At 35.7% G+C, this 14,354-nt stretch overlaps 1 protein-coding gene across 6 annotated transcripts in view; it reads right to left on the bottom strand.

Annotated features, from left to right (window-relative positions):
- The window catches only part of RFX3 (regulatory factor X3), a 297,259-nt gene that overhangs the window by 36,010 nt on the left and 246,895 nt on the right, over positions 1-14,354 (bottom strand). For all 6 annotated transcript variants that reach the window (XM_060100833.1, XM_060100834.1, XM_060100830.1 and 3 more), the window contains 5 exons: positions 14,020-14,132; positions 10,044-10,159; positions 9,454-9,608; positions 5,369-5,466; positions 1,820-1,969 (listed from right to left, as the gene is read on the bottom strand). In XM_060100833.1, the coding sequence (XP_059956816.1) occupies positions 1,820-1,969; positions 5,369-5,466; positions 9,454-9,608; positions 10,044-10,159; positions 14,020-14,132 (632 nt within the window). The remainder of the gene's footprint in view (positions 1-1,819; positions 1,970-5,368; positions 5,467-9,453; positions 9,609-10,043; positions 10,160-14,019; positions 14,133-14,354) is intronic.

Below are 14,354 nucleotides of genomic sequence, written 5' to 3'. Positions count from 1 at the left end.
GTATCAGAACTTCATCTCTTTTTATTGCCCGATAATATTCCATTGTGTGGAATATCACATTTTGTTCACATAGTCATCAGTTAATGGACATTTGGGTTGTTTCCACTTTTATGTGGCTAATATGAATAATGCTGCTGGAACATGCGTGAGCAAGTTTTTAGGTGGACATGTTTCATTTTTCTTGGTATGTACCTAGCAGTGAAACTGCCAAATCATATGTTAACTCTATGTTTAACTTTTTGAGGAACTGCCATACTGTTTTCCAAAGTGGCTGCAGCACTTTGCATTCCAATCACTAGTGTATAAGGGTTCCAATTTCTGCACACCCTCACCAACACTTGTTATTATTTGTTTTTTGATAATACCCATTTTAATTTTTGATAATACCTATTTTAGCGTGTGTGACGTGGTACCTCGGGTTTTTTTTTAGATTTAATTAATTAATTAATTGGCTGCCTTGGGTCTTCGTTGCTGTGCATGGGCTTTCTCTAGTTGCAGTGAGCGGGGGCTACTCTTTGTTGTGGTGCGCGGGCTTCTCATTGCGATGGCTTCTCTTGTTGAGGAGCAGAGGCTCTAGGCACACAGGCTTCAGTAGTTGTGGCTAGTGGGCTCTATAGCACAGGCTCAGTAGTTGCGGTGCACGGGCTTAGCTTCTGTGTGGCATGTGGGATCTTCCTGGACCAGGGCTTGAAACTGTGCCCCTGTATTGGCAGGTAATTCTTAACCACTGTGCCACCAGGGAAGCCCCTCAGTGTGGTTTTAATATGTATTTCCCTGGTGGCTGCTGAATGAGTTTTCCGGTACTTTATTGGACATCTGTATATCTTCTTTGGAGAAATGTCTATTTAGATCTATGCCCATTTTTTAAACGAGGTTGTCTTTTCATTGTTGGGTTATAATAGTTCTTTTTATATAGTCTAAATTTTTATCAGATATATGATTTGCAAACATTTTTTCAATACTATAAGTTGTCGTTTCATTTTCTTGATGGTCTCTTTTGAAGCACAGAAGTTTAAAATTTTGATTATGTTCAATATGTATGTATCTTTTGTTGCTTTTGCTTTGAGTGAGCCATGGAGTGTTTTTTTTCATTGGTAACAATTAGCTTCATTATTTTAGCATCTGAAATAAAATATTTGTTGGGGTTCCATAATAATATTCCTAAAGTAGCTATTTTTTTACATGTACTTTGATGTACAAGTGAGTAGTTTCATCATTAGGTTAAAAAATTATTCTTTCATTTGGAATGATCAAAAGAGTCAGATATGTTGCACCTAATTCTTTTCAAATAACAAATATTTACCAGGTACCTATAGTAAACTCTGAAATAGAGTTGTTCTTGCTTCTTTCAAGGTGGGGCACTTTTGAAAACAAACTTCTCGTGTGCGTGTCATGGTGCTATGGGCTTTATGTATTACTAAATATGTAAACAGTAATCTAAGATATGTGTTATAAAACGGAGAAAGTAAAGCCCAGAAGAGTTAAGTCACTTGCCCAAGACTCCACAGCTAGTAGATGAAAGAGTTTCATCTCCTGCCTACCAAACTTCAATGACTGTGGTCATCATTACTCTATTAATCATTCAGCAAACCCTGGTGACATATGTTGCTGTCTAGCACTATAAATATTAGCAGACTTTAATTGCAAAACAGAGGAGTAAAGCCATAGCTGAGTAAAACTCTCCTCTTTCAGGATATTGTGAATCTAGATGTGCCTGTGAATTGATGTAACTTTGAAAAGAAATATGATGATCCTAATTAAGAAGAAAAAAATTGGATACCTTTCATTAAAAGACACGTTTTGAAATAAAACAGAGTACCTGGACATTGGCAAAGTCGACACGGTTGAGGTCATTGAGCATCTGGTTGATCTGAGAAGTGTTCTGAAGCACTGCACGAGCTGCCTGGGCCAGGTGATTGAGCGACGTGTATCTTCGCAGAGTCTGGGCAAAGGCACTTACAGCTGCAACCTGTAAAGAAATCCAATTAAGTTGGGATTTTTTTTTTCCCCTCCAGTAAAAGAAACCACTGCAATCTTCAAATCTTTATTCCCTTGCCAAATTTTAAATGCTTCCCTCTGATACTTATTTCAAATTCATTTGGTGAGAGAGCTTACTTGTAAATTATAGCATTTAAACCTCTAAACCAAGTATTACTTTCCTTTTGAGTAGGCTGAGGTCAAGGCTAAAACAAACTCCCACATTCTTCGACATCTGAGTGCACCATTAATTAAACCAGTCTTGCAAGTAGCTACTAATCCGTAGCAAGAAATGATTTAGTCGAGACAAGTAGGAAAAATGTTGATTTTCATTTCTTATTCTCTGTACAAGTCAACTACAAACTAAGCAAATAACATTTTTTTCCTTTTACTTGGAAAACCACACTAACCAGTCCCACTTTTTAAATTGGATTAAAAAACATGCTTTTCAGAGCACTGTCATTAAGGTTCACTCTTTTTACCTTTATTTTATAGAGGTGAAATAGGAGTGGGTAATTCTGAGGTGAAATAAGAGCACTTATTTTTATTAGCAAATACATAGCTAATAAACTTATCGGATACAAGCAACAAGAAGAACTCTTCAGAATTTGAATTTCTGTAAAAGGGCTATCCAGAAAAATCTCCATTTGTCCTTCAAAATGTACTTTCCAGCCTTCTCCATTCTGCTCTGTGCCCAGGAAGACTAAACTGAATAGATTACATTAACTGCCTCCCTTTGGCTTCCAATTGGGTTTGGCCAATGAAAGGCACTGGTAGGAGACTGAAGGATGGAAAAAGTAGTCAAAGTATTAATTCCCTCACAACCTCTGCCCTCTCCTTCCTAAGGCCACAGTTGTGGAGGAAGGAGAAGATCTGATGCCATAATCACTTCTTTCCCCTTCAGACCTAGGGATGGGCAGGCTTCCCACTATTGCTAGTCCTGGGGTGCTTTACCATTCCTCCTTGGTTTTCTTAACTCTTTTCACGGGTTTAGAAACAGACCCTTCTTAAACTCTAATCAATTATTCTCCCCTTTGGATATACCATTTTTTTCCTGCTGAAACCCTGAACAAACTGGATTATATGGAAAGATAGCAAAGATAACGACCAAGAAAAAGTCTAGGTAAATATCTAAACCTCATGATCTCATGAAAATTTGTTACTTGCATAGCAGATCTAATGAGGACTTTAACATATTTACAGGAATGACATTAAATCACTATGGGTATATAACAAGCAATTGATTGAACAGTCAGTTGGCTGAGCGGTAGAAGGTGTTCCACAGGCCAAAGGATGCTCTATCTTGCTAGTGAGATGTTTCAGGACCATGTGGAACTTGAGGGGCGTTCACATACCCCCAAAGAGAGTATTTCACATTTTCCCATCTCTGTGGTTTATACTAATCAAGGACATATCACGTGTCAGGCACTGTGTTAAATGCCTAACATACATTACCTTGCTCAATTCTCATAAACATTCTAGATGCCTGGTGTGACTTAGGGAGGTTAACTATCTTGCTCAAGGTTACACAGAAACTACAGTACAGTGGTGGGATATGAATCCAGGCATTTTGATAATAACTTTCAGTCACAACCTCATTATGCTGTTTCCACTGTCACGCTAGATCATCTTTGTTGGTTAAATGCTCAGCTGAAAAAAGGCTGCATGTCCGTGAGAGAGGCATAGCAGAAGGCACCTTCCACCAAGGTAAACTACCCAAATCAACTCTGGAGATCAATGAGATGGCCCATATTGCAGATGGATTGCTACCACATCCACTTTGATGACACTGGGGCAGGAGGTACTTTAAGCTGTTTGAAAGTATTGTTATAACTATGACTGACTTTGCAAGTTGGAAAGCATTCTTCTGACCATCATAATCAAATAGCACCTCCTTTAGTTGCCCACCTGAACGTGGCACTCTAGAATAGCACTACCATGGAGAGCTTTCTGCAATGATGGAAATGCTCTACATATGAGTTACCCAGTATGGTAGCCACTAGCCACATGGGTTAAGGTGCACTTGAAATGTACCTAGTGTGACTGAGGAAGTAAATTTTAATGCAATTTAATTAAATTTACAATTTAAATAGCCACATGTGGTTAGCCCTACTGTACTGACAGCACAGCTCTAAAGCAACAATCTAAGGTGGGCATATCCATGAAATGTGTCCTTCTATACGTTTTAGAGATAGAATGTGTTATTGCAAACCTTAAGCTGAAACAGACTTGTGCTATCACAGACTTGTCAGCTACAAGAGCTTCAATCACACTCTCAAACTGAAAGCCAAGGCATATTGCTGGCGTCTGACAGTAGATACAGACCCTGACAAAAGGCCACAAATGTGATTTTTGTTATCAAAGTTTAGACAGAATCAGTCCAATCTGTCATGTATGTTCACAGATTAACCTAAAGTAACATGGTTAGTAGGGGACAAAGTGGAGAGTAGAATTCATATCTCTAGCTAAATAATCCACATTCCTGAAATACACTCATCAACTATGAGATAACTGTTCTCTTTAAGAAAAGATTACTTGGGCTTCCCTGGTGGCACAGTGGTTAAGAATCCACCTGCCAGTGCAGGGGACACAGGTTCGAGCCCTGGTGCGGGAAGATCTCACATGCCGTGGAGCAACTAAGCACATGCACCACAACTACTGAGCCCATGTTCTAGAGCCTGCCAACCACAACTACTGAGCCCATGCTCTAGAGCCCATGAGCCATAACTACTGAGCCCACATGCCACAACCACTGAAGCCCGCGCGCCTAGAGCCCGTGCTCTACAACAAGAGAAGCCACGGCAATGAGAAGCCCGCACACCGCAACAAACAGTAGCCCCTGCTCGTGGCAACTAGAGAAAGCCTGCACACCGCAACGAAGACCCAACGCAGCCAAAATTAAATAAATAAAATAAATTTATTTTAAAAAATGATTACTTGATTCACAAAAGCATTCTCCAGTGTTAAAAAAACAAAACATCCTGAAAAGCAAATTGTTATTAATTTACATGAACATTTCAGAATACAATGAGTATAGTAGGGGACCTAAAAAATCTAAAACTCAAATGGAAACTATTTGAACATTCTAGGCTGTTCTTTTCAGTAACTGAAATTAAGCAATCTTAAATATACATTTTAGAAAAGGGCTGATAAATACACCACACCTAAAATGTTTCTCTAGTCTCTGAAAGGAGCATTATCAAACAACATATCTTGTGCAAGTTCTTTACCACATGGTTATAAAATACAAATACAAAAATCAATTTTAAAAGATTTAATTTATTATAATATTAATATTCTACATAACATCATTTGATAGGACAGATTTAAAATTCATAGTTCAGAACGATTTCCTAAACACAAAAGAAAAAGCAAGGACATAAAAATGTACCTTGGTTTGTATCATTCTCTGTGGAATATTGTTCATGGCATTGGAAAGCCAACCTTCAAGGCTTTTTGCAAAATTTCGAATGGCTTGGGTCAAGGCACCTAAATGTTAAAGAATAAAAGCAGAACGAAAAAGATACCAAAGAACATTAATCTTTATGTTAGAATAAGGGAAAACATGCAAGCACAACATGTGAAATAGCACAGAGCTTATATTATCCTCATTGACAAGACTTTAACATTACTCCTAACTTTGAAAGAATCCAAATATTATATCATGGGCTTGTCTTTTAAAACTATTTTGTTCCCAGATACTTATGATACTTTATTGGGAAATGAAAACATTCAAACATTTTTGCTTATAGCAACATATACCAGTTGTGAATATACTTATGGAATTTTTTATCTTAGACAAAACACTCTTTTCAAAAACAGCTTTGTGCTCAAAGGCTAAGTATTTTCTTTAGAAATTCTTTATCTTGACTTTTTTTCAAGCTCTTAACCTATTTTCATTTCTTTAGTTAAAAAGAAAATAATGCAAAGCTTTCTCTTTTTCTCTATGCATCTCTTTACATCAGAACATGTCAATTAGAGTAGTTATCTCTCACTTGTGTTGAAAAGTAAGGTAAAATTAAAATTGCCTGCCTTGATAATTCTGGATAACTATTCTCCATTTCACTGGCAGGCAGCGATAAAAGATCACTGTGATAATAAAATTGCTGTCACAGAGGCCAATATTCTTAAGATATTCCTAAAACAGTCCATTCCATACTCTTTACATCTCTGTTAAAACCTGAATAGGGATAGGTCCCATAAGAGTAGTTTTTATGGTGGTCATAAAATGGTTAGAAGCATTTTCCGTTAACAGGGGTGATTATGACTATTTTATAAGAACGGATCTGTTTACTGAGATGGCTGTATAATAGGAAACAGAATTCTTCTCTTGTTCAACAAGTAATTCAGTCAGTAGCATTTTACTTCACCTGTGCCCAAGGCTCCACAGTGTAGGGAGCAGTTTTAGACATTTAATAAGTGTTTGAAGCACCCACAACAGAAAATAAATCCCTGTGGGTTCCCTATAATGTGGGTAAGTCTTACAATTGGTAGTCCACAATAAGAGACAGAGAAGTTACATTTTTGTCCAAGGCTCCCAAGAATATTAATGTTAATGATGGGATTAAATTCCTTGGTTTTTCTTTCTGTGCTCAAATGAGTCTGACATGCTTCTTTATTACTTTTGTTAAAGCAGGGTTAGAAATAATTAACTTACTCAAATTAATTGCAAAAGATATAAATTTTACTATTCCAATAATAAAAACAACTAATTTTTAAAAAGTATTTCTTTAAGTGGTCAAATGACAGAAGACAACTGAGATGGCTACATTTTGATTAGGAAAAACACTCAAGAAGTGCAGACTTTTAACCATGAGAATCATCTATTGGAAACATGAGTTGGAAATTTCTTGAGAACTAATTTTTTGAAATTTCCAAAGCTTCTCACTTCAGCCAAAAAGAAAAAAGAAAGAAAAATATTTTTCTGTTGTATTATGTACTGGAACCATGGAGGGCAGGCATGAATGGAAATGAAAAACAGTGGAAAAAAAAATTATAAAGACCCTCTTTGAAACTCAGTAAAATTTTGTACAAGATTCAATTTGGCTATCTGTATTATGTAGTTTTCTATAATTAATATATAATAATTATTTAATCTGAAAAAAACAAGAACTGGGAAAAGTTACTTTAAAAAAATTTAATATGGGTTTTGTTTTATTTAGACACATTTAATGCTAGGGAGATTGTAAAATAAAAAGATATGTTTTGTATCTCAAATGATTGTAAGTTTTTCCTTTTTTGTACTAAATGACATTTTGGGTCACCTTTAATTATAATCATAAATTGTACATTTGAGTGTTACCAGTTGAGTTCTTACACAATTTTTTACACTTCACTTTTTTTTCCCCGTTTTCAGATAAATGTATTTTAGAGTATAGTAGCTTCAAGCTGACTTTAAATTAGTGTGATATGCAGACTTTTTTGGCTAAAAAAAGGAATCCCATCTGGACAGTAAATGGTAGAGTGAAGTACTAGTAGCCAGGAAAATTAAATTTTCAAAAATAAAATTAAGTTTGTTCTCTCTATAGGGATTCATGTCAGATCAAATTGTGCAGATTGACAACTTTTTCTCATGAATGGATGGTTAGAAATATAAAACTACTCTAAAGCTAACTTGTCTCAACCTTCTTATGATTAATATTAAAATGCATACAATCAGAAGATAGTGATCTACACTGTATTTTAAGCTTTATTTTTGTTAAGTCTTGTTATAGAACAGGAATTAAAATTCCAAATTTACTTGGTAGGGTGGCACCTTAATGCATCTTGTAATTTCAGAGAAACTGTAAAACTATACTCATGAGATAATTCCTGAATTTGAGTCGTCTGAATGCAGAGACAAACTACTTGACAAAATAAAATGGTTTTCAAATCAAAATTTGCCAAAAACAAAGGTCATGTGTATTGTGTGTTTAAAAATTCTGGGGTTTAAAGCCAACTACACTTGATACATGATTTAACTTAGGGAACTGATGAGTTTACAAGTTAAAGTCTTGTGATGCTAACATAGAAGCAACAGATTTAGAATTGTTGAATGAACACTGATGTTGTTGACTGGCCTCAAAAAAGAAAGCGTTCACTGACACCTTTTCTTATATCTCATGAGAGAAATTTATGTTGGTGGCAAAATGTCATAGGCTAATGAGCTACCCTATGCAACTTCTCTTAAACATCTCTAGAGATTATCACTCAGAGCACAGGAAGTAAGACAAAAACAGGAAAATCAGATTCTGGAACATAAATCAGTAGAGAATTTACACGTTGAAATTTTCCATGACAACATCACTTTTAATCAATCTTTAGTCAGGAAACTTGGTGCAGATAGGCTAGAAAATATTAGTAATTTATAAAAATGTGAGACCATGGCAGCTGGATTTTTTAAAAACTAATTTCTATACAAATTTATGTATGTTTATGTGTGTGTTCATTGATATTATATGTAAATGTATGTCTAAGCATATATTTTAAGGTGGTAGGGAACATATGAAATAACGTATCTTCCACTGTTACCACATTTAAAAAAAGAAAGTATAAACATACAAATGTTAGTATCTTCACTGTTTCTTGCTAAATCCCTATTTAAATATTTTCTGGAATAATTTAACACAAATTAACTGTGAAGAGTGTACTTCGAGTACATGGCTGCTAATTTTACAAGCTAAAGGATTGCTTTTACCTTATTAATGTCACTGTAGAGTAGCAATTCTGTTCCATATCTTTAAAAGTTAAGGTTACTAGCAGGTGCTCATAAAGATGTAGACCTAAAATCATTTCAGCTGCCTCTAACACAAGTATCCATGATGGCTTTTATATTGACACTTGCAAAAAATAGCTTTGTTTGCAACAGGGTAGTTTAAAAAACACTATCACTTAAAAAAGTAATCTAATTTATCTATGTAATTCCTATTTGCTTCATGGCAGGAATACAGTGCTAGTGCAGTTACATTGATTTTTCTCTCAAAATGCCAGTTAACCATTACTGTTAATGGAAACTGCATTTGTAGTTCTTAACATGATGTCGGTGACAAAGTAAATGCTTTTATAAAGAAATTCAACTTCAGTAGAAACCAAGATAAATTCATTTCAAATCAAAAGCAAACATGAAAGAGGCTGGTCTAGCAATTACAGATTTCAAAAATTCGGGGCTTTATGAAGGAAACCTTTTCCTTGGGTAGAATGATTTTCACATGGTTGACTGGCCTGGGAGTGTTCTTGCAATTAGTCATTGGGGCTGTCACATCTATAGGTTGTCTTTTTTGTCAAAAAGAAAATGAGAGATTGAAAAACAGAGAATTTTTCCCTTTTTACTACAGTTTTGCTCTAGGCTGCTTTCATGCAATACTCTGTGTTGCATGTTTTCTATTTGGCAAATTTAATGAGATTAGAATCACTCTAGTTTGCAACGTCACTACCCAAAACTTCCTGGGTGGAATGTATGAGAACAAAAGCATCCGTACTTGTCTGCATTTAACTTACTAGGAATAGGTCTAAGGACGTCGGGGATGAGAATCTCCACCAAAGCCTGGTACATCCCATGGTCACAGTTACACATCCATTTCAGGATAGACTCATGTTTGCACAGAGTTATCAGCTTTGCTTTCGGAAGTCGACTTTCTATTTCACTCAGATTGCTGGTGTGAATAAATGTAGCAAATGAATAGATGGCAAATGAGGATAAAAAAGAAAATGGACTTTAAAAATAGTTTTAGTTTATCAAATATTACTGAGGTTAGAACTATACCACCATTGCCCTGGTGCCACACGGCTGAATATATAACACTCCCCCAGAGCTGCCTATGCACGTTAATACTTTCTGACGGTATGAAAGGCAGATATGATACTAATTCCATGAGGATGAAATAGTTCTACTGCAGTCCCCCAAATCAATATAAATGGGAGCTATAATACACACGCTGAAACCTCAAAAGAGTAGTTTGTGGTTTATTTCAATCTATTCAATTAATGTTATCAGGTAAGGTTCACAACTGGTATACATATCTCTAATTTGTTAGCTGTGACATCTACTCAGCCATGAAAATGAATTGGAAAAGCATATTGATTCTGACCTTGATTCAGTAATGGTAGTGCCGTCAGTTGGAGTGGAGGGAGAATAGCGCCAGAATGTTTGCCACAATTTTTCTATCAGGCTAAATTGAAGATTCACAACAACGTCCAATATTGCCTAAAAAACAAAATGGTTATTGATATTACCTTACAAAATTTCTTATGGGGATGTGTGAGGAGTACATACTGTAACAAAACTTAAATGTAAAGACACTTTTGGGTTCATAAATTAATATGGTGAAACTGGACTAAATTTTGCCAACGGAAATGGGAAAACAAAAGAGATTAGCTAGGAAAAAACCAGGGGAAATAACTCTTAAATGATTAAGCAGGGTAACTTGTATTCCTCCCAGAATGACCTCACGTCCCACCCTTACTTTTTCCTCTCTTTTCTCTCCATTTTCATGCTTGCTTCCCTAACTTTTCTTTCATTCCTTAACCCACTACTTCCCTGGTTCCCTTACTATTCTCAGATCCACAGGGACATAGAACATACATTCAATTCACATCAGTCTTTACTGGACTAACTGTGTCCACTAGTCATAAAAAAAAAAAAAAAAGCAGAAGAGAAGGGTATGGAGGTGCTTGTGTATGGCAGATGGAGTTAGGGCTCAATCAGCTCTGGTTAGGGCTGCTGACCATGGGTTCTGGAGTGTTCCTAGCCAAGCAGAGGCTGGGGGCAGAAACTACAGAGTCAGGCTGACCTCCAGAGGGTAGTGCCTGTCTTGGCAGAAGAAAAGCACAGCAAGCACCTCTCTGTGGTCACAGAATGGCTTACATTCAATCCTCTCTCTGCATACACCCTTTAGAGAGAAGCTATAAGACTATCCCCTTTTCTAACCTTGGGGGTGGGGCCCTCACCTCCTCCTTCTTCATTTTATCTCTTAGATCTCCAGCTGCACCAAGGACATTTTTATTTTTTTGATGATGCTAAAATTTGCCACTTTCATTAACTTTTGATGATCATATTTAATTTCACCCTGCCATTGCAATTAGTCTGCAAATTCGCCTTCAGATAAAAAGCAGCCATAAAACCAAAACTTGTTTGTACAAAGATCACGTGTTCTGTGATTATTTTCAGTATAAAAGACAAGTCCTCAGTATAACGTGTTTGATGTCATCAGCCCTGAGAACAAAAAGACGTAAAACAGCCCCTTCAAGATCTGCAAAATTCATAGAAGGTAAGAGACAACAAGGGGCAATGGAGAGAATCAATCTGAACATTTAAGGCAGAAAGAGGAAACTGTAACTTTGTAATTCTGGAGTCTGTGCTACCCGTGTAGATCTGGCCCTGTGCATGATACAGAGAGTAATTGATATTCTATACAAAAACACTCTGAGACCAATTCAAGTATTAAGCAAAATCTGTTTGGGGGCATGTTCTGGGAACTAGTAGGAAATGTTGCAAGTAGTTGGAAAATGAAAATGGAGGGAAGGGGACTAATTAATTAACACACTCCTCACCCTTTAATATCAGCAACAATAAAAACACAAAAGCAAGCCCTGGAAAGAAAGGCATCCAGATGTCCTTGATCCCAGGCAAAACCCAAAACCTTCTCAGGAGGCAAATTATTATAGCTGTTTTCGCAAATGTAGTATAGGCACATTCCGAGAGATGTCTATTAATGAAGCAGTTAGTAATATCTGATATAATACCTTACATATTTCTAGCTATGAGATTGCTGTAAGAACACTATGCATATATTAAAAGAAAAAAATGACTGTCAGAGCATCTTGTGTAGAAAATTATATTTGTTCCTTACATAACTAGTGATACTTCCAAAATATCTTTGATAAGCCAACTGTGCGAATTCCAAATAACAGCCAAAATGGGTATATTAATCTTTCTTAAAAACATAAATTATAGGAAATATGAAATAAAATAAGGCAAGTAACAAATTCAGTGCACCTTAAATTAAGTACCTCTTCAAATGAAATAATCTCAAATAATTCTTCTGAAAAGGACATTCATATCAGCCACATTTAGTCAGTTTTACAAATGCATAAAACATTTTATCATTTGTCCACCCACTTTTAAATATGTTCAAACTAAAATGTATGCCAAATATAGTTTAAAATAATCCGTATTTCACTGGCTTAGGGCAAACAACCATTTACAGGACTGGATCTGAGACTCAGGCACCTGTCCTTGAAAAGTTTGGAAGTGTGACAGGAAAAAATAATTAGAATTCTTCCTTTTCATTTATGTCTTTATGCCCCATAAGAGATGGCAGGAACACTGGTAACTCTGAAATAAATGAGGATCATTCTATGAACTGCCATTTCCCATGCAGATTAATTACTATATATGTTCATATCTCTTCATATAGAGTATTCTTGACAATTAATGAAAATTTTGTAATCCAAAGAATATTTTCATTTTATTGAGGGAATTTTTCATTTAGATTAATTTTAATGTATATTCTTTAGTCATGTAAATAACCATGCTCCAAGTTATATTTTGAATAAATATGAGAAACTTAAAACAATCCAAATTATATTTGTGTAGGCGGGGTTGCTTGAAGCAAGGTTCACCTGAACACAGAGAAATGAGAAACTGATTAGAGAATCTTTATGTAAATCTTCATTGAATATACATGATATTCACGCAGAAAGAAAGAAAGAAAATTTTTTCTAGATAGGTAAGGATCATCCAGAAATTCTCTAATATTGGGAAAAGCAGTCAAAGAGAAACAGATAGTAAGTGTTTTTCATCATAACAAGAAATGTTGGGAACAACAAACTGGCAGGACACGTTGAAAAACACTTCTGGCACACAGTTTTTTAATACAGAGAGAACTTGCCCTTGGTTGTTAATAATCTAGCACCCCTGACAAGTACTCAGATTCACTCAAGCAGTTCTTATTTCTGGAGTGGGAAAAAAAATCTGTGAATGTTATGAGCTGAGACTTCTCACTGCATACTGCATTGTCAGCAGTCAGGAGGACTGCCCAAGGATTATCTTTTACTTCTAAGTAGATCATAAATAGCCCTGGAATAAAGCTACTTAAGTTCTAAACAGTTCCTCTTTCAAAAGGAGGGGTACTTTAGAAGAGTCCTATTGCAATCTGTTATCTTCTTTCTACCAGGGGAGCTGCAGGTACAAGCGGGCTTGGAGAGAGTTCACCTCCTGGAGACAATGTAGTCAATTTTGATACAGGATACTCAGAAAGGGAGTAGGAGTAGGGATGGAAAACACCAAGAGAAAACTCAATTAACCATGAAAACAAAACAAACAAAACTAGAGCCTTAATGATCCCTGGAAGGAACACCTAAAGTGCTTTATAAAACATTTCTAGAAAATAGTTTTGATAGAAATACACAGTTATGGTGTAAAATTCAAAAGGTAAAAAGAGTATATTGAAAAATTAACTCTCTTTTCCCTGACTCCCAGTCACTAAGTTTTGTTCCCAAAGGCAACCAGCATTAATATTTTGTTCTTTCTTCTGGAGAGATGTATATAACATGTTCTTTTTCACTCAAATGATAATATATTATACTCGCTGTTTTACATCTTGCTTTTTCCCTTAAAAATAAATCCTGAAGCTTGTTCCAAAACATACATTTAGAGTTGCTTGTTCTTTTTAATGGCTGCATAGCATTCTACTCTATAGATCATACCATATTTTATTTATTCAGTTCCCTGTTAGATATTGAAGTTATAAGCAATCTTTTTCATTAAAAACCATAATGCAACAAGTTCCCTGTACACTTATCTCTTCCCCTACATGTAAGCATTTTTCTAGAATGAGTACCTAGAAGTGGAATTGCTTCATCAAAGGATTCATATTAGAATAGGCTAAGAAGATAGAAAGTAAAATTTATTCTCCCTGAGACATGAAGAAAAGATAACTTATTAGTGCTCAAAGAAATATGAAGTAACTTTATCTGTCCTCTAGGAATAAGTTTGATTATTTTGCTTTAGCAAGTTGCCTGGCAAAACTTAGCACGTGTCCGACTATGCTTGAAAAGACTTACCTCACAGTGCTCTCGATAAAGACTCTGCAGTGACTTGATATCCTCAAAGGTAGTACCATCTGGCAGAGAAGAGATTTCAACTTCTCCAAACTCTGGAAGTGCTCGAGATGCATCTGTTACCATGACAACACAACAGAAAAAAAGTTATTGTGGATGGTGCCAATTACAGATTAATGAGGGCAAATTTAAGAAGATTAAAAAGGAAAAAAATTTAAAGGTCAGCGGTCCAAAAAGCAAGGACTTTTCATATTAGTATTTTATAAACAAAACTTAGCAGCAGCAGCACAAAAGAACAGAGAGGATACTTCTAAAATTTTGGAGAAACTAAATTTTCA

The sequence above is a fragment of the Mesoplodon densirostris genome, chromosome 6, assembly GCF_025265405.1.
Source record: "Mesoplodon densirostris isolate mMesDen1 chromosome 6, mMesDen1 primary haplotype, whole genome shotgun sequence".
Taxonomy (NCBI): Eukaryota; Metazoa; Chordata; class Mammalia; order Artiodactyla; family Ziphiidae; genus Mesoplodon; species Mesoplodon densirostris.
Note: the sequence above shows the minus strand (reverse complement) of the source record. Positions and strands in the feature narration are given on the sequence as shown.